The sequence below is a fragment of the Pogona vitticeps genome, chromosome 2 (assembly GCF_051106095.1).
Source record: "Pogona vitticeps strain Pit_001003342236 chromosome 2, PviZW2.1, whole genome shotgun sequence".
NCBI classification, from domain to species: domain Eukaryota; kingdom Metazoa; phylum Chordata; class Lepidosauria; order Squamata; family Agamidae; genus Pogona; species Pogona vitticeps.
Window position 1 is genome coordinate 287,267,336 of NC_135784.1, and position 27,256 is coordinate 287,294,591.

The 27,256-nt window shown below is 39.1% G+C and overlaps 1 protein-coding gene across 1 annotated transcript in view; it reads right to left on the reverse strand.

The window, feature by feature from the left end:
- NDUFS4 (NADH:ubiquinone oxidoreductase subunit S4) overlaps window positions 1–27,256 on the reverse strand; it is a 64,085-nt gene that overhangs the window by 22,871 nt on the left and 13,958 nt on the right. Inside the window, exon 2 of the mRNA XM_020783653.3 lies at window positions 25,723–25,801. Within this exon, the coding sequence (XP_020639312.2) occupies window positions 25,723–25,801 (79 nt within the window). The remainder of the gene's footprint in view (window positions 1–25,722; window positions 25,802–27,256) is intronic.

The window sequence follows — 27,256 nt, forward strand, 5'->3', positions numbered from 1 at the left end:
CTGGCATGGAAAACCACTGAATGAAACCAAAGCAGCTACCATGTTCTCTAGACTGACAAAGAGTGTATGGCTTAATAAGAAGCTGATGGCAGATACCAAGATCCAAGTTGATAGAGCCTGTGTCCTGAGCACACTCCTGTACTGCAGTGAGTCCTGGACTCTTTCTGCATGGCAGGAGAGGAAGTTGAACATATTCCATATGTGTTGTCTCGGACGCATTTTTGGTATCACCTGGCAGGACAAAGTTCCAAATAGAGTAGTCCTAGAACAAGCTGTAACTTTTAGCATATATACATTACTGAAACAGTGGCATCTACATTGGGTTGGGCATGTTGTGAGAATGGCTGACGGTCGGATTCCAAAAGATCTCCTGTATGGAGAATTAGTGCAGAGAAAGCGCTCCTGAGGGGTCTACAGCTGCGACAGGAGGATATCTGCAAGCGGGATCTAAAGGCCGTAGGAATGGACCTCAACAGATGGGAAACACTGACATCTGAGTGTTCAGCCTGGAGGCAGGTGGTACAGCATGGCCTCTCCCAATTTAAAGAGATACTTGTTCGGCAGGCTGAGGCAAAGAAGCAGTCCTGAAATCAGCAAAATCAGGGAGCTGGACAGAAGACAGACTATATTTGTCTTCAGTGTGGAAGGGACTGTCACTCTCGAATTGGCCTTCTCAGCTACACTAGATGTTGTTCCAAGACCTCTATTCAGAGCACGTTACCATAGTCTCTCGAGACTGAAGGATGCCTACACAAGATGATGATGAGGACTGAGCACCCATCTTGTTGGCAACTCTGTAAGATATTCCATTTAATGCTTCTAAAGGTAAAACCATCAGGATATGCAGCTGCCCACACAACATAGAAGCCCCATTCAGACAGTCAGAAAAGGGTCAATCTGTGCAGATGAGGAGCGTTCTGGCCCTACTCTATCTAGTGCTCTCTTCACACTGAAACAGACAGTCTGAAAAGGAAAGCCTCTTCCACATTTGGAGTGTCTCCCTGCAACTAGGCACCCTGATTTTCATGCTATTATCTTTGTTACCAACTACATGGAACAGAAGGACACGCAGTAGCTTTTTCCAAAGTCTGCTGCTCTCCTTATGAAGAGAGTAACAAGCAAGGGCAGGTCTACAACTCTTTCCCTCATCACTCATTCAGATTGACCATATTCTGAAATGTGTAGGAGCTGGAGTCCCAAAGGCAGTTCGTTTCGCACTGCCAACTCCTGCGATGTTGCTGGAACCAGATGTATTGGCTCTTGCCTTTCCATTGGACCATTTCAGCAACGTGGAGAGGGGGGATTTGCTGCTTGGGTAACAGCCTATTCTCCATATTACTTTACCCAGGCTTCATGCTCTGGAGAGGACACTCCTCAATCCAGAGAATGTTACCATGGTCTCTCGAGACTGAAGGATGCCTATGAGAGGTAAAATATAATTCCTTATAAGGTCTTATCAGAGATTCTAAGTATTACAATGTTATTTTCACAGGTATTACTTAAGAAGTTCAACATATGCTATGACCAGATTCTCACTCACCAAAATGTTCTCCTTTCATACCTCTTTCCCCATCCTGGATGAGAGATTTCAAACTTGCATGCTATATTATGTATTGTTTTTGAAAATGGAAAAAGAAGCACCAAGTAATGAACACCATTTCCATAAACAGCATATAGTAGTGAAAAAAAAAGAACTGACAGAATTATCCTGTTAAAATAGTACACAAGAGAGAATGGATATGAAGCCTTAGCATTTGCCACTGCTATGGTTTAAAGATGTCATAGCTATTAGCAATTCAATCTTCCACTGCATCTTGTCAATTAATACCTCGAAGTTTCCATTAAATGCTACTTCTAGAAATCTTTTTCTAAAATTGTCACATTACAAACAGACATACTCAGATTTCTGATATATAATATACTCAGATGCTTCCATTATTCACCCATTGCTCTTGTGGGTAACTGTAAAGTATCCAAATACAGTACATGCCTTTTAGTTGAATGTCTCTCCAACCGACTTTGAGCAAGTTGTCAATTTTGGTTTGGAAGCATACCCTGCAAGGGTCAGACTACATCAGTCACTTAATAGTTTAATCAAGCAAAAGCAATCCAAAGGTTTCTCCAGTTCTAGGTAAGATGCATTCTCTAAGGACAGCAACTTTCAGGCCACAGTATATTAAATGAAACCTATACAAGTTCTTCCCTTGCTTTTGCAGATCCCTTAGTATTTCTTTCTGCCAACCTGACAACTAAAGAAAATGCCTGCAGACCAATTCTCTTGTGTACAGTGCCTGAAGTATGAAATTTCAGACAATTATCTTTGTTGAAAGATTTCTGAATCACAGAACTGTAGAAGCAGAATGGACTGGAAGACCATTCAAAACCCTGCCAAAAGTGGAAACCTATGAGAAAAGCATCTCTGGCAGATGGCCATCCAACCTCTCTTTAAAAACCTCTAATGAAGAAGACTATAACACCTTCTGAGGCAGTCTATTCCACTGTTGATCAACGGCTACAGTCAAGAAGTTTTTCCAAATATTTAACTGGAATCTTTTTCTTGAAAATTGATAGTTACATGATCATATGCATGTCTAGCTGCAAAAAAACAAGTATCTGACACATGAAGGCCCTTCAAATATTGGAAGATGGCTTTCATACTACCTCTCCAGCTTAAAAAAAGCATATCCATTGTACACCATTTGTCATTATATGGTTTGGTTGCCGAATCTTTTACCATCTTGGTAATTCTCCTCTAAATAAGTTCTAGCTTACCAATAACCTCAAACTGTGGCGACCAGAACTGGACGCAGTGTTCCAGATGACATCTGATTAAAATAGAACACACTGGCTAACAGATATATAACACACTGTATATCTGTTGATCTGGACACTGTATTTTTGCATTCACATTTTCTTTTTGCTGTTGCTTTACTCTGATGTGTATAATACTATCACACGACCACACTGGAAAAACTTCACAGCTGATTAATACAAAGGCATGTATGGCTATCAAGAACAGCTATCATTTACAGCCTCCAATTCTCTCTTCTACATTAGCCCCAGGTGATCAGTACTGCCAAAAATGATAGCTATTTTGCACACTGCACCTGATCCTACAAGAAAGCATGTACAAACCTCTTCCTGTCTGCATAAGACTAATGTTTGATCAGAGTGATAATTCCCAATAAAAATTAAACAATACAAAATCTATATCAATCAATGATCATGTCTGAATTTGGAGCAGTGATTGCCCTCGTCTTGTTGGATTACCTCTGTCAAGAAAAAGGAGAGAGTAGCCCTGTTAATTCTTTTAGACCTCTTAGTGGCTTATGACACCATTGATCTGACATCCATTTGGTAAAAAGTTTTGAGTTGGGGAATGAAGATTCTCCTTAGAAGTGCTCCCTTTCCTGCCTGGATGCTTGATTCTAGATAGCAGTACAATTTCTGCTCGATCCTATGTTTCAGGAACCCCCAGAAGTCAATCTTATAACCCATACTGTTTAACAACATGGTTATCTTGTTTTATTACACTGAGGTGCAATCAGTACACAGATGACACTGATTCTTCTTATAGGACAGAGAGTAGGTATTCATGGTTAATGCATGTGTACACTAATGGACTAGAGGGTCAGTTATCAGACTTAGTCCAGATATCATGGAGGAAATGTGACTAGATGGTTCACAATTGTATTCAATGTGCTTTGGAGCACTTGGACTGTAAAGGTGACACGGGCAAAATGCAGACCCCAAATCTCTTTCCTTAGTTCCCACAGGCTCTCCAAAATAATATCATGGGCTTTCAAAAATCATCTCAGACTGAGTGGCAAACCACTAAATCTAATTAGGAACCTCAATAAAGTTAACTGAATGCCTTTTTGTCAGTGTAAATTAGAAGACAATTTTCAATTACCACTCTCTTGCCAGGTATTGCCTCAGCACTTCCCTTCCTTAAACCCTGCTTGTTTATTCTACAGGATTAACCCTTCTGTTATTCAAGAAATTAAGTATACATTGTTATTCATGAGCCTTAAGGTGAGGTGTGTGTATGGATATCAACCATCAAAGAAGCACTAAGCAGTGACTCTTGGTGACTCTCTTGTGGTGGTGTTACCTTAATTAAAGTATGAATAAATACTTAAAAGGTAAAAATTAGTGAAGAAATTCTATTCAGTGAAACATTACTGGAGGAGTTAGTCTGAAGAAATACATTTGACTTCCATGGAATAAATATTTTATGAGATAAAAGTTAAATTTTAATATTGAAAAATCTATGTTTGGGATTGGGAATGCATGCATATTGCAAAGTTAATTTGCTGGTGACATTATCACTCTCCCACATAACATAAGCAATAGGATTTGGGCCACTGTAAACCCTTTAAATTTAATTTTTTTTTAAAAAGGCAATGAGCTAAATGTAGATTTAACTGAAAGATGACCCTTGGCCCTCCCAAAGATACTCATCCCTGCTATAAAGGATCAGGTTGAGAGTCCAGGAATTTCAGAATGAGGATGCTCTAATACAATAGTTCCCAGTCTTGGGCACCCAGATACTCTTGGACAACAATTCTCAGAAACCCTGGTGAAGGCTTCTGGGAGTTTTAGTCCAAGAACATCTGGGGACCCAAGGTTGGAAACCACTGCTCTAATAGAAAAAGGCCTCCCTACTACAAGCACTCACTGGATTACAATTAGCGTAGTGTGAGAACCCTCTGGAATGACTTTGTAATCTTTTCAGTGCCAAGTGGACTTTTAAATATCCCTTTTAAAAGAAAGATCTCAAAATCCATTAAAATTTTTAAAAACTTTGTTTAGCTTTATTAGCGAATCTCTGTTTTGATGTGTTTTATACTACAATTACATATATACTGATAATCCACCCTGCCATTTTATTATGAAGGGTTTGTATCTCAATATGATTTGACTTTTACTTTTATGATTCTCTTTGTCCCTTTTGTCACTGCTTGTTTGAGTTTATCATTTGTTAATTGCCTAGAATAGTGCATCATACTAATAGGGCAGTACATACATACATACATACATACATACATACATACATACATACATACATACATACATACATACATACATACATACATACATACATACATACATACATACATACATACATACATACATACAGTGGTGCCTTGCATAGTGATCACTCCGCATAGCGAAGAAATTGCTTTGCGACACTTTTTTTGCGATGGCCCCTATGGGGAAAATTTGCTTTACGATGATTGCGGGGAAGCGATCATCGCAAAGCCCCCATTTCCACACAGCTGATCGGCGGTTCCAAAATGGTTTAGAGGCACCGAAAATGGCCACCACAATGGAGGATTTTTGCTTAAGGTGAGTTTTGGAGCCCATAGGAATGCACTGAAGGGGTTTCAATGCGTTTCTATGGGCTTTTTTAAATCGCTTAGCGACGAAATAGCTTAGCAGCGATTTTTGCTGCACGGATTAACGTCGCTAAGCGAGGCACCACTGTACGTACGTACGTACATACGTACGTACATACATACATACATTTTGTATTTTAACCATTCTGTTTTGGTTATGGGGTGATGTAGAAGTCCTATTACAAAATAAAGTGCATACACATGCTATATTTGTTAAATAAACCTAACTATGACAAACATTTAACAAACAGTTTAAAACTATACATACATATTGAAAATTTATTTGAAGGACTGCATTTTACAGCCATCAAAATAAGGTTTGAAAAGCTACACTTCTTTGATATAAAGTGAAATACTACATGAATAATAAAACAGGCCTCCTGTCTGTCTCTGAAGAAACATCCTTTGACCCAGTGCTCCAGACTAAAGCCTTGAAATTTCTACATAACACTCTGCGAGTGAAGTCCAGACAAAACAGACACTTGAGATGTTAGAAAAATTCTGCCACCCCAATCTCAGAGACTTCTATAACCTGGCAGAGATAGCTCTGCCATGCACCAAAATAAGAAGTAGCCAACAAAAGGAAACTGATCCCCTGATCCCTCATTTTGAGACCTTAAAGTAACAACAAATAAATATATTTATCAAGTTAGTAATTCCCAATGTGCCAGTGGTGGTCTACAGAATTTCTAGGAAACCTCACAATACAAGATCTGTTGTCATGAGAAAGACGTTACTACCTCTCAAAGCACTACCTTTCAATTAATCCCCTCTCTTTTGGAAGATATAAACCTTTTTACAAATAAAGATAGTATATTGATTCTGTTGCTTGATCTTCCACAGCTACAGATAAAGTCTGTCGGCTGGAAGAGTAAATGTTGCCGGAAGATATGTTTCAGAAAACTCTGTATCACTAGTCAGCTAGCTTAGCTTGCTAACACTGCCACATGCTTAATCGAACAGTAATTACTAAGAAAAGCAAGTGGCAGCAAGCACTGGAGGCTGAATTGAGATATGTTGTTCTAATTAAAGAGGGAATTAATTGGCAGGCAATGAATTGCAATGAATTAGCTCTCTTCGAAAAAAGCGAATATACGTATCGAAACATAAATATGCATGCACTGCTTAAGAGAACTCCTTTAATACCAACAGTACCTTTTGTTTATTCAAGCCTCTCTTCTTTAAATGCTGGAGGCAAATACTTAGCACTTACCACAGACTATACAGTTCAAAGTGATGTACACATTCTGAATAGATTTTGAAAACAGAATGCCACCAATAGAATCTATCAAGATTTTTGTCGATAAAATTGTGTGGCATATTAATTGTACAGTGGTGCCTCGACTTACGAAAGCGCCGACTTACGACCATTTCGAGTGGCGACCAACTCTGGCTGCAAAATTTTGCTTGACTTGTGGCCGGAGCTTCAAGTTGCGACAGGAAAAAGGAAGGGAAAAAAGGCGGGGAATTCAAATTTGCTAACTGTTGGTAGGCAAAGAGGCTGCTTCTTCGTAGCTCTTTCGCCCCAACGGTTAGAGTGTGTGCGTTGGAGGAGGCTTGGGACTGCCTAGAGCTGCTTTCTGCTCCTGAGTTAATACATTTACTTTGTTTTGCAGGGTGGGTTTGGGTTTTGGGGAGAGGGTTATGTTTCTGTGCTGTGATTTTGTTTGGTTTTGGTGTGCGTTTTTTCCCAGCCCCATAGCATTCCACTGGGGCTGGCTGTGTGTGTGTGTTTTTCTGATTTTCCCCCAGGCCCATGGTGTTCTGCTGGGGCTGGCTGTGGTTTGTTTTTTTGTTTTTTTTGTATGTGTGTGTGTTTGCTTTTTGGCCCCAGCGCGTTCCTATGGGGCTTGCAGTATTTTTGTTTGTTTTGATGTATGTTTTTTGGTATTTTTTTCTGGCTGGAACGGATTAATCGGGTTTCAATGTATTTCAATGGGAAATGGTGCTTCAACTTATGACCATTTCAAGTTACGCCCATCTTCTGGAATGGACTGTGGTCGTAAGTCGAGGCACCACTGTGCTTCTGTTGATAACATTTTCTTTAACATACAGCTCAACTGTATAGTTCATAGAATAAAGATGTTCCCAGTTGATAAGCAGCACGCTTTGCTTTTGCTTTGCTTTGAATTCAGTTTACCCTGAACAGAAGAGAAAGCATTTCCACTTTTCTACACTTGCAAAAAGCTGTCCATTTACAAATGGCTTCTATTTTCTACTTCCTACTTTCACGTGCACAGATCTGCCATCCTTAACTGTGGCTTTGATTATCACTTTTAACATGGTAGACTTCAAAGTGCTAATCAAGAACACAATTAGTAATGAAACAATTTGGCTGCAGTCCAGGTTAAGCAATCTGAGGATAAAGTACTGAAAAAAGTTAGATGTAGTTAAAGATATCCATCCTAGAATTCCTTTTCACAACAGATTTCCACATAGATTTAATGGAATTCTACATTCAACAAAGATTCAGTGGCAGTAAGTGCAACAGATGCCGCAAATCACACTGGACTACACTAGCTACTGCTAGCATATCTACAACAAGTCTTCATGAACTTTTGCTCTTCATGTCATAAAATTAGGTTGAGACCAGGCCAAAAAAGTGATAGATTAAGACATGTCAAATCTTACATACACAGCAAGACATACTTTAGATTAGCTGCTGCTATAGTCCTACTAGATTTATTTCAGAGCCAAAATAGAAAATACAAGTAAGTTGTATTTGTATTCCAAAGAATAAGCCTTTCCCACATTCTATGACACTAAAATAAAGTATTATATTATTATGTTCCATCCTATTAAAAATGATTTCTTAACTATTTTGCAAGTACATTTCACCTACTCTGCATTCCTACTCACTCCTGAGAAGACTTAAAATAAATCTGACAAAAAAGATTGTGTGCAAAATATTTTAAATGAGTCTTCGCCCTATGTTTTGCATGTTAAAAATCATATACCAATTCTACTGCCCCTTCCTATACTGATAATATCTAACAATGCATGTGCAACAACAAAATGCAAGTTATTCCAGGTCTTTTTAAAATCCATGTGATCACAGACAGAAAAGAGGCGGCCAGAATCTAAATCAGAATGTTATACAAATGCATTTATGGTATGTTAGTTTAGTTAATAATATAAAAAACAAACAAGACCCAAAAAGGAGTGATACACTGGATTTTAACAGTCTGTTGAAATCTTCAGTGTATTGTTTGGTTTTAATAAAGAACGGAATATGGGATTACTGTTGTTTCTTATTTAATCCTCCTTTGGGTACACATTTTTATCACATTTGTAGATGCCGTTAAAAAAACCTCTTATTTTCTGCATCTACAATAAAGGGCATGAATGCCTTTAAAATTAAGAACCATACACTTCCTTAAGCATAGTTTTACAATTTTATAAGGATAAATTCTTTAGATCCATTTCAAGCAGTAATGACCTCTGTGTACTAAGAGGTATGGTACTGAACTGCATGCCAAGATATTTAGGTATGTCTTGGATATACTTCTGAGGTCCCTTAATTACTCTTGGAAAAAGCAGGGGAGGATAAATCAAATGTTCAAAATAGAAAGCATCAATGTTGCAGTAAACAAAAAGGTTATAACTTTCAGGCCAGAGGTGGGCTCTCTCAAGGGGCTTCGGACAAGTGTTTGCTCCCACCTCCACCATGGGCAGCCATGGAAGTGGCCATTTTCCAGTAATAATAATAAATTACCATATTTTTCTGCATATAAGATGCTACCTTTTTTCTAAAATAATTACACTAAAAATTGAGGGTCATCTTTTACACAGAAAGCTGATATAGCTAAGGAGAGAACAAAATGGCACATATCTTGCCTCTGTAAACAGGCTTCCTTCAGTCATGTCAGGCTTCCTATAGTCAGAAGACCTAGCTTCCTCCATTCACAAGCCTTATGGAACCGACGTCAGCTGATGCTGTACTAACCAACTGGAATACACCTCGTTGGACGTGGAACTTGTAGGGAATCAACAGGGACTCAAAATGTCTGACCGTTCTGAATCCTCAAAGCTAAGTTTTCTTAATTTTGGGGTTAAAAAAGAGGGAGGTGTTATAAACAGAAAAATACGGTAAACAGTGTCTTCAGATGGCTACTTCATTCTTTAAAGGAGGTTAAGGGGTTTAGGAGTCCTCTCCAGGACTCAAAGTCAAAACAGCTGCTGCAAGAGGCTTCTGGGAGAATATGACTGCATTTTGCTTACATTTCAGATTTGGGACCCTATGATGCCTTTGAGAGTGCAAAAATGCACTGTCTCATGCTCACCCCGTTTTAGACTGAATAGTATCCATACAGAGCTAACATACCCCAAATCAGCAAACAGATGAAGAGAGCTACCATCTTTTGCTTTGAGAATTTCTCCATATAAACAGAGCAACAGTCACCAGTTCTGCAGGAGTGAGCTACAATGGGTGAAAAATTGGTGGTAAAGACCGCAGCTGGACTGCAATGGTACTTGGTAGTAGACAATCTCTGATTCAATCACGACACTTACTAAAAAAGACCATTCTTTGAAACCATGGAGAGCAGGTCAATGGAAATACTGATAAACTGATAAGGCAAAAATTAAGGTAGCTTCATTGTTCATATACTGAAATAGTGGTGCACACGTATATCATAGAAGCTGTTTGAATGTGACAATATAATGGAAGATTAATTGGTAGATGTCAAGAAAAGACGAGCCTGTGCTGGAACATATGCTAGAATAAATACAGAAAGTTACAGTATGATTCTGTCAGCTAGTCGGCATTGAAAGTATACTTCCTATTCATAAGAGGTATGCCAAGAATTTAACATGTTTGCCAACTTTCTTTTACTGATGCATTTTTCTTTCAAATTTCTTACAATAATGTAAGCCAAACAAACTGAACATATAAATCTAGGAACAGCAGAAAATATATGTACATAAGTGTAACCAAAACAGAACATCAGCATTCGTCAATCTTCTTAATCAGTGCTCGTCCTACATTTGTTTTCAACAAATTTGTATAAGTCTTCACAATGGTATATTTCCTGTACTGTTAAGGGCAAAGATGTTTCTTACTGTCAACAACATAACCTTCAGTTTAAATGCAAAGCTTTGGTCATATGGCTGTTATAATCCTGCATTCAAGGTACAGCTGTCCTTCAACTATGCTTTGAACTGGAACTAGCTGTAAGAATATATCAGGAGGGAGAGAGGAAAGTAAAACATTTCAGTTGCTAAATAAGGAAAATTAAAAGTAATCTCAGAACACAGATTAAGAAAGATATAAAACCCCAGACTTTTCTGGAACAGAAGACAGTCTGAAGAAACTCTATAAAATACAATAATGAGAAGAAAGGGGTTTACTAGCTTAATCCGGTGCTTAAGGTGCTTTATATTGGTACAACAAATTATTACCTCAGATTATGTTTTATGGGCAACTGGGCAGGGTTAGACACTTCACTTGGTAGGATGCTTTAGTAGAGGGGTGGGGAAAAACAGGAACCAGAGTGAATCCAATCCTTCTGAGTCCTTCATCTTGCCCCTGGGCCAAATGGTCAGGTTTCCTTCCTCATGGCGCTATGATTCTGTGATTTCCCAGTGTTTGTATGGCTCTTTCTCTAGTCTAAAAGGTTACAATGACTCTCTTGGGGAAAAGTTAACTGGCAGTACAAACTTTAAGTTAAAACATGCTGGTATTTTTGGTTCCACCTTTTAAATTTTGGCCCAGCCCATCACCTCAATGGAACTGTCAAGAACTTATTTGAGGTTAGAGGGGCACAGGAGGGCACATCTGATATTACATGATCAGTCAACACAGCATTCCATAAGTCGTTATTGACAGGAGGATATAGTCTAAACAAAGGATTGTAACTTTGAACACATCCCTAAATCAGGACCATGTCTCGCAGAGTCCCTTTGCCATATTTAGAGATTTTTGGAAAAGAAATGTTAAGGTTTTAATTTTTGTTTTTTTTTAATTTCCCACCCCCAAAGTCATTTTGTTACGACTTTCTGCAGAATGTGGCCAATTCTGCAGTTATTTTTAAAATGCCTACCTTTGCTTCCTGAAAAGAAAATGATTTCCCACCTCATTTTTTTATTTGAAACTGATTTACCTTGTTGTTCAGAAAATTTAATGCCTTAAAAAGGAGAGAGGTGAGGTAGGAAAGGAGAAATGATGGGATAGAAAAGAGCAAGGGGAGCACCATGAAAAGACAGGAAGAGGGAGAAGGAAAGATGAAGAGAGAAAAAGTAATAAGGAAGTGGAGAGAGACAGAGAGGCAGGCCGAGGTGGATAGGAGTGAGGGTAGATGCTACAGAGAAAGGGAAGGAGGGACCATAGGAACAGAGAAGCCAGAAAGTGAGTGAGCAAACAAAAGAGAGAGAGAGACTGACCGACAGACAGACACATAGAAGATCTAGTGGGGGGAGGAGCAAGAGTGAATGGGAGAGCAAGAGGAGGCACAAAAAGAGAAAGAGAGATGGGGAAGGGAGGAAGAGAGACAGCAAAACTATATAGAGAAAGAGGAGCAATGGGGAAAGGATGTGTGTGGATGTGTGAGGAAAAAAAAAGAACCCAAAAAGGAAGAGAGAGGAAGCAGAGATAAATAGGAACCACAGCTGTCAACAAACAAACAAACAAACAAACAAAACCAACCATCACAATGACGCTGTATGAGAGGTGCTTACCAATTTTTTTTTTTTTTTTTGAAAAAGGAGTCAGTTTCTGGGATTTTTCCTTGCTTGGTGTCTCTTTGCAAATAGTAGCAAGCACAAAAGAGTATTCTCTAGACCAGGGTTCCCCAACCTTTTTTTGAGTCACGCACCCCTGTGATAATAGCCAAATAACCTGTGACCAATGATTCCCCCCTCCCTCGCACGGGGTCCCGTCATGACCAGAATCAAAGGGGCTGAAAATGATCGCTGTGAGTGCGTGGAGAGAGGAGGAAAGCTGTGCAGAGGGTGGTAGGATCGCACACGCACCTTAGAGGGAAACTTGCCTGCAACCCTTCCTGCCACATCTGCATAAAAACACATTAAAAATAGACTTTTTTCAGAATATAATTCTAACCTAATATATTAAGTTTAATGTAGCAATACATAATGGGTGTGTGTGTGACTGTAAATCTGCATCTACCAGATAAAATCTGAGAAGAAAAAAAAGGTCAGTACTATACACTGAATTTTGGGTGTGGTAACAGTCCTCCCTTCATGTTCAAACCAAAAACCGCTTCTCTTGCCTCCTTTCTTTGCCCCTCTTGCTCTCCACCCCCATAATTCAGGCAAAACTCAGAGGCATCTCCCCACCAAGGACCCCCTCACTTTACTATGCCGCCATCGCTGCACCTGGAGGAGTGGAATACTCAGGCAGAGCAAAAGGTGCTGCCACCACAGCAGCAACAACGTTTCAATCATGCTGCCATCTTGGGCATCAGTATTCTCAGAGTGCACCATGTACTTGCCTCATTTGGACCTCTTTGAGCTGGGTTAACCCTTGGATCCAAGGCCAGGGTCAGTCTTCCAAAGCTGGATGCAGAGGAACAGAGATAAACCAGTGAGCACAGCTTTTTCAGAGTGTGTGGGAGTGAGAAAGGTAAAGGTAAAGGTTCCCCTTAACATTTAGTCTAATCATGTCCAACTCTATGGGGTGGTGCTCATCCCTGTTTCCAAGCCGTAGAGGCGGGGAAGCGTCAGCTGGGCTTCTTCCTGGATTGACGTGATGAGAATGACACTGGCCATGTGCACTGTGTGGTGAGCGGTAAGTAGACCTGCCTGTTCGGGGGGGGGAATGGTTTTCCCAGGCACCTGTGGTGCTAATACTCATATTCATATCCCTAGGATATGTCTAGTAATGATCTTTCTAAGCTTTCACCTAAGACATCTGGAATGGGAAAACAGCTTCCCTATGGAGCATTTTTTCTAAGGACTAATTTAAAGGACTATATTATCAAATACAGAACTATTTGGTCAAACAAGTTTATCATCTTAATCTTTATCAGGTTAAATGGTAATACCTCTAATAAGTCTAAGTGTACAGTAATTTTATATCCTGTGCTAACTCACTAGCTAGCTGAAAACAACTTCCACTGCAGTGTGCAGATAAAACTGCTCAAACCCAGTCCAACTTGGATGCTACAACTGAGGCAGTCCCAGTGGATGCACCATTGGCTGCTGCTTGCCAAGTAATACATTTCAACTTGTGCAGGCTGAGGATGAGGACAGGATCCTCAAAAAGGTAAAGGCTATCATTCACATGTTGGACTCTTGCCAATCCTGATTCATAAAAGCAGCTGGGAGGATCTGGTTGAGTGGGTGAAGAGAGTGTAGAATTTCTTCTTTCAAGATTGGAGGATTTTGATCTGCCTCAAAAGAGGAGCTATAAGACTATTGTTAAAAAAGCCTTCTTTGAACCCCACTGTATTAGCGAACTATTAGCCCATCTCCAATACTCCATTCTTGGGCAGAATGTTTGAGGATGTGGTGGCCTCTGAGCTTCAAAAATTCCTGGGTGAAACTGATTATCCAGAGCCATTTTGATCCAGCTTTGGCCCTGAGTAAGGGATGGAAACCAGTTGGAAGACCTACGTCAATAACTGAAGGAGCATGTTCCTGTTAGTTTTGCTGGACCTCTCAATGGCTTTTGATACCATCAACCATGCTATCCTTTTGGGTCATTTCTGTGAGATAAGACCTGATGGCACTGTTTTACTCTTGCTCCGGCCTTCTCCTCGAAGGCCGATCTCAGAACTTGGTGCCAGAGGACCTTAGCAGTTAGCCTAAGGTGTACTTTGAGGCTTTGTCTTGTCCTCTGTGCTATTTAACATAGAAAAGAAACTGCTCCAGAATTTTGGGTTCAGCACCACCAATATGCTGATGACACCCAACTCTATCTCCCCTTTTCATCTAAATTTAAGGAAGCTGTATGGTTCCAAACCAATATTGGGAGTCAGTAATGGACTGGATGAACATGAACAAGTTGAAGCTTAATTGAGTCAAGACAGCGATGTTCTTGTCAGTCAAAGGCAGATCAATATACTTCCTCAGCAGTGGCCAGGATAACATTTAACATTTCCACAATTAAAGCTTGGGCACCACTTGTGCCTATTCTTGGCATGTCTGATTTGGCTACAGTGATACATGCTGTACTGTATTTATATCCAGTCTGAATTACTGAAACACTCTATGTGGGGCTGCCTTTGAAGGGTGTTTGCAAATTTCAGCTTATGCAAATCAGAGCCAGATTGCTGATTAGGCTCAGTTATAACAAACATATAGAACAACTTTACCAGTTACCAGTCCATTTCCTGCACAATTTAAAATGCTGGTTAAACTGTTTAAAGCCCTATAAAATTCAAGTTTTGGGTATCTGAAAGACCACATTTCCCTATACAAATCTGCCTGTGCTTGGGATCTACTGGAGATCTGCTTCTCATGGTCTCATTGCCTTCAGAAGCTCATTTCATGGTGATGTGAGGAAGGGCCTTCTTGGTGGTTGCTCAGAGACTTTGGAATTTCTTGTTGACGGGCTAGATCTAATTTTTCAAAGGAGAATAACATTTACAGACACTAGGTTGGATCCAGATTTAAGCTCATGCAACCAAGGTGGCAGAAACAGACTTTCTCTCCCCCCTCCTTCCTGTGGTAACCCTTCCAACTCCCTAAAAATGTTAGTCAGAGGATTCTGCTGAATAGGGTAAAGTGTGATGTGAGAGATGGGAAGAGCTTCAAAAATTAGGAAAAAAGATCTTTCACAAGCAGAGCCCTTTTGCTACCAGAATGCAGTCCCTTCATTCAACCTAGTGTACTTCTCTATTTATGCTGGTGGCTAGGAAACTAAATTTGTTGCTCAATTCTGACTGTTCCTTTTTTGCGTTATGGATTACAGATAAAACAATAAATTTATTATTTCTAAAAGAACAAGCACTACATTCCCTGGCAGCTGGTTTGGCAGATGCAAGTTCTCTTAGGAACATACATTTGGACAGATTAGGTCTTTTTTTTTTAAGGGCTATTTTTACGGGTATTTTTGTTTCTTCCCTCAGCAAAATTTCTTCTTAAAATTTCCAGAATAGCATATACAATTATATCAGTTCCACCACCAAATTACAGGTGTTCTTGAAAAGTTCACTCATTTCAGTTTATTTTCTCAAATTATTCTAGAAAATCATAGTAATAGAAGACCTCCAGGACCCTGACTCTTAAAACATAGGAAAATGCTGTAATCCAGGCCATATTCGTCTATTTAGTCAAGGAAGGAAGAAAAGGACCATATGCTATGCTTTCAGTTGATTCTGAGGATCTAACAAGGCTTCCAGCTATTAGGTACACACCCAAGGCTGGCATGCTAAGATGCACACAGCTGAACACCTATTGCTATTTTTTTCCCATTTTCATACAGGATATGCAAACATGTTATCAGTAAGCAGCAATGCACTGCATTTAACCATATTTGAAAACCTTTATACTTTTCCAATTTACTTACTTTTCTAATTTATGGACACAAATCAATGCTGAAGTATTTCTGCATCAGCTCAAGGACTGTCCAGGAAATCCATTAATCTTTACAACACTGACCACAGTTCTCAAAGTCCTACAATATGTAACTAAGCTCCAGAATAGACACTGAGTTGTCCATAGCACTATCCATAAGATGTTCTAAAACTATGTCACAGTGAGCCTTCCCAATTATCTGGATCTCCAAGCGTAACCAACACAAAATAAAGATAAACAGCTCAGCTGACAGCATTCACTCATCTCCGGCCTGAGGTCAAGCAGATCAAAGGAACAGACAGGGATCAGAGAGATGCCTTCAAGTCCCCTGGAGAAACAGAGAAGCCATGAAAAATAAGAGACTGCATTGCTTGTCCCCCCCCCCCCCCATATCACTGTGAGGAGTGGATGTGCAGACAGCCACAGTACAAAACAACTCCTTTTTCTGTCTCAGTCCATGGAGCTGAGGAAGCACTAGGGATGAATCTAGTTAACACTCCAGTGTACTTTTCTTGGGGCAGCTAAAATCTGATTGAGGAATGTACCAGTAAGTTTCAACAACTGTAAGGGCATATAAGTGCTAGGCACCCATTAAAAGGGGGGAAAAACCTACTTACAACCCTAATTGTTCCTATAGAATAAGATGACTTACTATGGTGTTGAACTTTTGTTGATTCCACTATGAACATTATCCTAATTGAGGCCCATAATTTTAGACCATGTTTTCTCCTAGCCTTTAATGTCTCACTGTTCTCATCTGTTCTGTCTTACTAGAAACAGATGATACAGGTATAGAAGAATCCATTTGCCACTATCTTCTAACATTGAATGTTTTTACACTTGACACATACTGTGCCAACCTCTTCAGCAACTCCAGTGTCCCTTAACACTGTATAACTAATGCTAACCTACTAGTTTATGGACACTTTATTGTAGCACCACCAAAAACAGGACAGGCACCTCTAATGCCTTTTTGCGTTTGAACTGGAAAATAATTTGCAAGAACAATACCCACAAAATCTACAGTCCAGAATTTAAGCGAACTAGTCTAAAAAATATACAATAGCTATGGCAGCTCTTGAAGAAACACAGTGAAGACTACTAAAGGGAACATTAGCAACACATACCACTTTACACAAAGAGAAATGTGATTTCTATAATAGCATTGAATTTTGCTTTATATATTAGAAGTTAAATCATTTTAAGCTTCACTGAGGTAGACCACTGCTGACATCTCACGTCAGCAACAGAGCAATTTCCCAACATAGACAAAGCCTAGAGGGGCCACCTCTCACCCTGCAATTTATCGCATCAGCTAAGCCAAGATCAGATGGCAAGCGCTTCCTATCAGCTACTCAGGATAAACTCCAGACCTCTGGAGTTCAACCCACTGATGGCTCAGCTAAAGCTGCTATTAATCCACAAAAACTCAAGAAGCTACTTAAAGACCTATGTTGCAGGAATTAATCTTCGTTTTCTGCCCGTGTAGAAAAAGCTATTCTGACACCTGTAATAAGTCAAAGCAAGGTATGTTTAAGATGTAGTTAAAGAAATTGTCCCTTAAAGCATTCCAAGTTTCTGTTTAGGGTATGGAGAACACAGTACAATTAATATTTTGTTAGCAAAGTGATCCTCTGCTATACTCTGGACACCATTCATCTAAGCTCAGTGAAAAAACCTCAGAAAAAAATACTATTTGAAAAGTTCCAAATTCTACTTCCTAATCCAAGAGTACCAATAATGTTTTGTTTATTTTATTAATCCTAAGAGTTATTACAGTACAGATTAAAGTTAGGAATGAATAATAGCCACAGCTAGTACGGTAGATAATTCAGCTAAAGTTGCACAATGTGCTGGCTGGCCTGTCAAAGTTGAGATTTCTTATACACAGCAGCTGTAGAAATACTTCTTGAAGAAAAAGACCAAATTACACCTTAAGCACCTCTGTATAGCTAGAAGTACCCACTTTCACTATAGTGGGGAATTGTTTTAAAAAAGCAAAGGTGGTTAGAGAATTTTTCAGTGGAAACAATGGCACTGGTCGAACATTAACAGCCAAACTGAAACTGTCTTCCTGAAAAAGTAATGTAGTCAAATCATTTCAAAGCATCCAATTCAACAATCGTTTCAGAAACATGACGAAATGAGAACAGACCAATTATACCTGAACAGCCAATATTTATGAGCTATGAGTATCTTTTAAAATTGTTCTACTGAACTAGAAATCTAAAGTTTGTGAAAAATGGAGCAGCAATATCAGAAAAGTTTTCCATTCTGATCTCACTAACTATGGTAAGTTCCACAAAGCTATTAAAATAAAGGGTGAATACCCAACATACCTCATATACAGAAAGTGACAAAAATATGAAACATAATCATATTGAATGAGAGCTGTAGATTCACTGCTGCTACAAAACATGTCAGAAGTCAATTGCACTGGTCTGTTTATACTGTTTTCATACTAGTATAGAAGTGCAAATGTTACTTTTGTAATGTTCTTGTAGCAGACTATTCCATTCAGGATTCACATTTCAAATTTTCAATGAACACCAGTCCAGCCGTGTTTCACTTTTTCAAAGGAGAGAATGAACAGAAATTTTAGTTAGACTAAGAAAAGGAAGAGAGGGTATGTTGATGCCTTTTGTTATTGAGAAGCATTGGGGAGGGGGAACATTCCACAGCAGAGACATCTACCTAGAAGACTGATTAATAGTAAATATTAAGATTTGTCTGGAAGCTTGAGATCCAACGCCTTTTCTCTAAATCCTTGTCCACCAGGGTGAGATGGAAAAGTTAGACTTTGGATATAGTGAAGGAGGAGATGGTCTGTGCTTCTTTCCAGGAAACAGCACCATAACTTTACTAATGAAATCAACACAAGAACCGTTGAAAATCAGTCTCAAACTTCCCTCGCTCACTAAAGTTTAGAGAGGATTATGGCCTCAACCTAACAGATTATCACAGAGTGCAGATCATTTCAGATCGGGTGCTAATCAAGATCTGGGACCAAAGTTCCCTAGGAGCAAAATGCTGTTGGCTCTCTGAAGCTTCAAGTGGTGTGTAACACCATTCATTATGGTATCCTTCTAGCCCAAATGTCTACTTGGGGCTCACTAGCATGACAATGGTTCAATTTCTCTCTTGTTGGACAGCAGCAGAAAGCAGGATAATTATTATTTCCCCTACAACTTTTAGGGTGCCACAGGGTTCCATTTTATTCCCCCCGCCCCCGCTTTTAAACATCTATATGGATCTAAGGGAAGAGTCATGTGTACATTTAGGTTTCAGCACACTAATGACACAGGTCTTTCTTCTCTCCCTCAGAATCCAAGGGATATTATGAACAAGTATCTGGATGTGGAACTAGGCTGAAGAACAAGCTGAAAAGGCAATTAGTTCTGTGGGGTAGGGAAAACAGAAGAGTTTGGACAGCAGTGTGAACTGGTCCTTGATGAAGCCGTATTCCTCCTAAAATGACCAAAAGTGTAAATGATCAGTCTCAAATTTTCTTGTCACAGGCCCTGGACACACCAGGGAAATGTTCTCTAGTTCTTCCAATACTTTCCATAACTCTGTTGTATTGCTTCTCAGTCATGTGGTATATATAGCTATATATATAAATATAATGATTTATTTCCTCGTATTTGAATCATTATGACTGGCTACACCGTGGTACCAGTTTATTTTCCCTCTTGCTTCAAGGGGCAACTCAGCAACAGAAGACATATTCCCAAACAGAAACCACTTCCCAGCACTGTATATCGATGTATCAATAATTTTAGTTTTTGGTTAAAACTTGTATTTGTTATATAATACCAGTCAATGTTTATATAATTTTGATTGTTCCTGGTTCTTAACAACAACAACAACAACAACAACAACAGCAGCAGCAGCAGCAGCAGCAGCACCACCACCACCACAATAATGGTGGCCACCTTCCTGGCTTCAATTCTGAAAAAAACCAGTGCAGGTCATACACATAGGCAATTCCTATAGAAAATAAACCACAGTTAACATCACTGGCCAGGAAGATGTTTTGATCTCGACTGTGCATCCTGTAACTGGGAAAAAGGCAACAATCTAACTGGGGGATAACTGGAGAACATTTCCCTCATGTGACCAGGACCACAGTCTGGTTTCCATTTATTACATTTATACAACAGAGTAGCAGTGGAGCTGTTTTGTCTGTTGATGTGGGACTATTTTTCTATTTTATGTAATGTGATGCATGATGTACTAATCTATATTATATTAATGCAACAAATATGGTTGAAATTTTTAAAATTGCATAAAAAGGATCAGTTGTTCATCTTTATGACACTTCAGGTCTTGTTTGAAGACCTACAGGTACTAGCTGTGGTCTACATGGTAGATGAAACACTTATAGAGAATGGATAGAATGGTCAAGCTTTTATGTCAGTAAAGGTTTACTGTACTACTGTAATGACCAAGCTTTGTCTTGGTTATACATGCATTAGTTACTGCCAAAATTAGCTGCTGCAATATACTTTACATGAATTTACTCTGACAATGTTTAGAAGCTGCAGCAAGCAAAAAATATGTCTAACTGGATGCTGTTACTGGCATGAAGTATGAAAAAATAACTACTTTTTTCATCAACTGCCTGTAAGATTCCAGGCACAATTCAAAGTGCTGGTCTTAATCTTTAAATCCCAGAATGGCTTAGGTCTAAGTTTTTTCAAAGTCAGCCTTGACATATATAATCCTTCTCTGATGTAAGATCTGTTTCAGGGGTCCTTTGAATGTCCACTGTTAAAATATTTTAGGTTGGCATTACCGTAAGCAAGGGTCTTCACTGAACTGGCAGCAAAACTGACTTACGTGCATTTTGCTCCGTAAATAAAGACATTTCTACTGACTTACATGCATCTTGCTCCATAAGTAAAGACATTTAAGTGAGTGTTGCCCCTTACCTACTACACCTCAATCTTCAGATACAACTTATTTTCCTAAAGACAATCTAATTCTTTTATCTATTTGTCCCCAACCAAAAAAGAAAAAAGAAAAAAAAAGAATCAAAGCAATGCTCTGTATTAGGTGAACTGGTAAAACTTTCCTCTTCAACACTGATTTGGGTCCTTTTAAGGAGAAGAGGTTTCGTGTCTGGACCTGATAATGGACTGGATGAGGGTCAATAAATTGAAACTCAATCCAGACAAGACGGAAGTGCTGTTAGTGGGTGCTTCGCCAGACAGGCTGGAGGGCCATCTCCCTGCCCTGAATGGGGTTACACTCCCCCTAAGGGACAGGGTCCGCAGCTTGGGGGTGCTCCTGGACCCCAGTCTAACACTAGAAGCCCAGGTGGACTCGGTGGCCAGGGGCGCCTTCCTCCAGCTGCGGAAACTATACCAGCTACGGCCCTACCTGGACGAGCGGAGTCTCATGACAGTTACACATGCACTGGTAACATCCTGTATAGATTACTGCAATGTGCTTTACGTGGGGCTGCCTTTGAAGACGGTCCGGCGACTGCAACTGGTTCAGAATCGAGCGGCGCAGCTGGTGATGGTGTGGCCGCCAGGGAACATATCAAGCCGATTCTGTACAAGTTACATTGGCTACCAGTTGCTGCCCGGGCCCAATTCAAAGTGCTTGTTTTGACATATAAAGCCCTAAACGGCTTGGGCCCTGGATACCTGAAGGACCGCCTCCTTCCATATGAGCCTACCCGGCAGTTAAGATCTAGCCAGGGGGCCCTTTTGAAAGAGCCATCCCTCAAGGAAGTAAGAGGGATGGCTTGCAGACAAAGGGCCTTTTCGGCAGCTGCCCCCAGACTATGGAATGCCCTCCCGACTGAGATTCGTCTGGCGCCGACACTGATGACATTTTGGCGCCAGGTCAAAACTTTCCTGTTCCAGAAGGCTTTTAACTGAAATAATATTAACTGTGGGTCTGACGGCAATTTTATATATATTTTAATTGTATTTTAATTGTACATATCTTTATTGTATTTTAAATGCTGTAAGCCGCCCAGAGACCTTTGGGTAGTGTGGGCGGCATATAAATAAAATATAATAAATAAGTAAATAAGTAAATAAGTAAATAAGTAAGTAAGTAAATAAATAAATAAATAAATAAATAAATAAATAAATAAATAAATAAATAAATAAATAAGATAATAGCATGTAACAGAGAGGTTTCTCACAATAAGGCTGCTGCGGAAACTACAGGTGGTGCAGAATGCGGCGGCCAGACTACTTAGTGGAGTGAAAAAATACCAACACATCTCACCCACTCTGGCCGCACTGCATTGGCTGCCCACCCGATTCCGCATCGACTTCAAAGTGTTGATGCTCACATACAAAGCCCTAAACGGTTTAGGGCCTCGTTACTTGGCGGAACGCCTACTCCCACCAAGGTCTACCTGTGTCACTCGCGCGAGCCAGGAGATGAGGCTGAGGAGCCTAACGCTGAAGGAGGCCCGGAAGGAAAAGACAAGAAATCAGGCCTTCTCGGCGGTGGCTCCTCGCCTCTGGAACAACCTACCTCCTGAGATTTGCGGGGCTCCCTCGCTGGGTATCTTTAAGAATCAATTAAAGGCATGGATGTTTCGGCAGGCCTTCCCATTAAACAATTCCTGACGCTTTTTCTTTCCTCTCCTATTGTTTCTCTCACTCACTTTATTATTTAAATTGTTTATATATTTTTATTGTACTTTTTATGGTTGTTAGCCGCCTAGAGTGGTCCTGACCCGACCAGACAGGCGGGATGTTACATAAATAAATAAATAAATAAATAAATAAATAAATAAATAAATAAATAAATAAATAAATAAATAAATAAATAAATAAATAAATAAATAAATAAATAAATAAATAAATAAATAATATAGTTGTTTATTAAAACAGTGATTATATATTTGTATCTTCCTGTGTTCTTGTTTGTACTTTGCTTTGTGAAGTCATAGCCCTAAAAGTTGCTAAAATACTTCATATGAATAAATTGGAAAAACTGTTTATTCAATAAAAAACTGAGATGTCTACAACATCTGCATTGAAGATTCACAGTAAAAACAAGATGCTTTTACAGACTGCCCTACACATACAATATTCCACTATTTTTAAAAATATATATTTATATAAATAATTAACTGTTGTTGCTTCACTTTTCAGCTATTTAACAGTTTGTTCATTAGCAACTGTTCTCAAACCTACAGATACTGTAGTATCCTTGAGGAAATTAATCTTAAAAATTATTGGCCCAAATCCAAGCAGTTTTCACAATTTTCTGGCCACCTGTCATGTGCCCAGGCATATCTGCAAGTATCTAATCCAAGGATGTCCACATACACAGGCAGAATAATTGCATATACCAGTTATACGATTTCTGGTTTAGGCCATACAATTACAATACGATTCTGGCAACTTTCTAAACATTTTAATGACATCTGAAGACAAGCACTACAGTTAATGCCCTCCATGGCAAATGGAAATACTGAACATACAAGAACCAAGTATGGGAAATCCCACTGGTGCTATGTTTTGTATATACTAGTACTCACACAGAACTTAAACAACAGTTGTATTTCCTGAAGGCATCACTGCAAACCTTTGTTCAACCGTATTCTCAAAGGCTTTCACAGCTGGGATCTGATGGTTGTTGTGGGTTTTCCGGGTTGTTTGGCCATCTTCTTAAGGCTTTTCTTCCTAACATTTTGCCAGTCTATGGGGCTTGCATCTTCAGAGGACAGGAATCAGAACTCTGTCTGTACTCTGGTGCCGTTTGCTTGGATGGTTGAGTATTTATAGCTGTGGGATCAGCTTTTCTCCTTTTCAGGATATTGGGTGATTATGGTGATCAGCGTGTTTTTTGTTGTTGGGTGTATTGTTGTGATAAGGGGGAAGAGATTATCTGTCACTGTGCTTAATGGGTATAATTAGCTAGTCTTTTGTGTGCAGTGATCACCAGTCCTTGTGGCTGGGTAGAGTTCGTTGACCTATTGCAGGCTGTATTTTTCAGTGCTGGGAGTCAGGCTTTGTTGAGTTTTAAACTTTCTTCTTTTTGTTGAAGCTCTGCTGGTATTTGTAGATTTCAATGGCTTCCCTGTGCAATCTAACATAAGCAAGATCAGCACCCTAAAACTCAACCCCGGGAACAGACTGATCAGCTTTGAAGTAGTGTCCCTATTCATCAAGGTACCGATAAAGGACACAATGACACTCATCCAGCAGATCTCTCCAGAAGACATCAAGGCCCTTTTCCAACACTGCCTAATGACCAGCTATTTTCAATGGGATAATGAGTTCTATGAACAGACAGATGGAGTGGCCATGGGGAGCCCCCTCAGCCCAGTTATAGCAAACTTCTACATGGAACACTTCAAAAAACAGGCCCTGGCTTCGGCACCCTTCATACCTACAGTCTGGTTCTGATACGTGAATGATACCTTCACAATTTAGAACTATGGTGAAGAAAAACTGTAAGAATTTCTAAACCATTTCAACAGCATCCACCCAAACATACAATTCACCATGAAAAAGAAATAGACAGCCAACTCCCTTTCTTATATGTTATGGTCATACGCAAAACTGACCTCCTATTGGGACACAAGGTCTACAGAAAACCCACCCACAAAGAACATGAGAGACACTGCAGACTAAAACAACCAGAAAAAACAGCAGTAGCCCTAAAACAAGCTGGACATGAAATTATATTTCAAAACACAGAAGTACTGGACAACACCAGCAATCATTATGTTATATTTAACAGGCAAGCCATTGAAATCCACAAATGCCAGCAGAGCTTCTACAAAAAAAGAAGAAAGTTTAAAACTCAACAAAGCCTGGCTCCCAGCACTGAAAAATACACCCTCCAAAATGTCAACGAACTCTACCCAGCCACAATGACAGGTGATCAAAACAATGCACCTACAACAAAAAACACACTGATCACCATAATCACCCAATCTTCTGAAAAGGTCAAAAGCTGATCCCACAGCTATAAATACTCAACCATCCAAGCAAAGTGAAGATGCCGGCCACAGAGACTGGCAAAACGAAGAAAAGCCTTAAGAAGATGGCCAAACAACCCAGAAAACCCACAACAACCATCTTTGTTCAACCATCACTGTCTTTTTAAAATTTCCATTCTTATGAAGTGAAAGCCAAATAAACTGTGTTCTAGAGATTTGCTTTCAATTTTCATATCCCAAAATCCAAAGTGATAGAATTGTCAACCAAGATTATTGCTTTAGCTATGACATTTTCACCAAAAGTCTTGTATGAAGCACAAAGAAGTGAGACTATTGTATGATGTAAGCATAAATATCAGACTGCATCACAGTATTACTAATGGACCACACATTGCAATATGTTAGAAGTCAAAGGCTGCCAAAATTGTGATCTGGAAATGATTAGCAAAAGAATGTTACACAGTTGTTTCTAATTTTAATCCTTCATGCATATTTAAAACCGGGTGTGTAAAAACAGTTTATTTACAATTAATTTACATCCATTTTGTAGTGTATTTTTTTAAAATGGATAACCCATCAATTAATAAAGTGCGAGTGAAGTCATGATCACAAAAGTGTCTGGATTTCAATATAATGTCTTACATTATGTATTAAAAATGTTTCCTTCTGTTTTCTAACTATGGCATAATGAATGTCTCAAGACACATTATTTCATATTTCAAATTTTGCATGCTGAAGCACATTTTTCTGAATGTTTTTAAGACTTATCAAAGTATTCATTTCATTTGGGAAAGGTTTTTACTTGGTAGCTAAAGTTACATTGTTTTGCTAGCAGACTGTGGAAAACTGAATACCTGTTGCACAAAAATAACCCTCAAGGCACCACACATAGCAAAAAAAAAAAAACCTTACCAATTTTTCATCAATTGTGATGAGTTGCGTGTCTTGGTCTTGGTCTTGTGCCAGCTGCCATGTGGAAGTGTTCAGTGACCTGCAGTATAAGATCTGAAGTTAAAAAATGATTCATGCAATGAGAAAATAGAGACAGACAAATCTTACATAAACAAGTTACTTTAACAATATCCATGCTGTAAAAAAAAAGGGGAGAGATGAGGGCACAAAAAATCCTCCCCTCCCCATTAGTTCTGTCTGCTGAGTTTTTGGCAGACTCCCACTTAGCAGTTCACAACAGGCTGCACTTTATGTCAGTCTACCGTCTCTCTGTCACACAGAGACTGCCAGTGGCAAGGACTGTACTACTTTATAAAAGTACAGTAGCCAGTCTGTCACGAACAGACAAGAAAGAGAAAAATACAAAGCTACTGAAAGTCCTCTGGAACTCTGAACCCCAATGGTAGCATCAGTGTTTTGGCTTTTTAAAAATTTCCTTTAACAATTCCAATTGAAATGCTAGTTTGGCAAGAAGATCTAGTTGAGACACTGATTCTAAATTGACGCCTAGTTCAAAATTCATGGTTCCACATGTCCCTCTATAAATGACCAAGGCAATCACTTCTAGGAATTTCCCCACAGCTTCTGCTTGACAGTAAATCAGCCCAAATATCTGCATGGGCAAAAAGCCTGTTTTTATAACTTGTAAAGATGTTTTTTCTACCTGTGTATCCCTTGCATAGTCAAAAATAGAAGAAGTGTAATACAATCGATTTATGTCACTATGTGAATTCTTGCTACCGGTATTCCACAAGTGAAACACTTGTGGAATACCAGTAGCAGTTATTTCCCTTTTCCTCAGTTTCTTGGAACCAAATACACTATCTTCAATTTATTTATTTATTTATTTATTTATTTATTTATTTAATTTATATGCCGCCCACACTACCCAAAGGTCTCTTATCAGTTTCTATTTAAGTAATGGGAGGCAAAGTTTTCAAAAATCAAGGTTAGCAAAGAGGAAAAGAAAGATTTCAAACACACAATTTTAAACATGGAGTAGATATCTTTATTGCCAATGTTTATATGCTGTCCTATGACAAGTATTCAGCGAAGTTTATTATGCTCAGCTGTTTACATCAGAAAGAAAGCAAGAATGAATATTTGTGTGTTTCCTTTGTAATCCACTCATCCTTTGGAAAGCTCAAATCAGCAAGTTTAGTACAAAGAATTTTAAATCCAGACTCTTGTTTTTTGAAGTGTCCTTCAAATACTTACATAATTCAGAAGGTTAGACAGAATTCCAAACACAATTGAAATTTAAGTTTATGAGGTGCAGTAGCTGCCTTCTTGGCAAAAATTCCAGTACTATGCATCATACTTTCTGAAAGTCAACTATATAGTAGGAACGTAATCTGAACAGTTACTTTAAAAGACTGTATGTCCTTCTTCCCCTGCAAATGCAATCTTCAAACAGCAAGCCAAACCTAGAAAACTCCTTTGTTAATTCGCTGAGTGTATACTTTAAACTGTGATGATTAAATATGTGTATTTA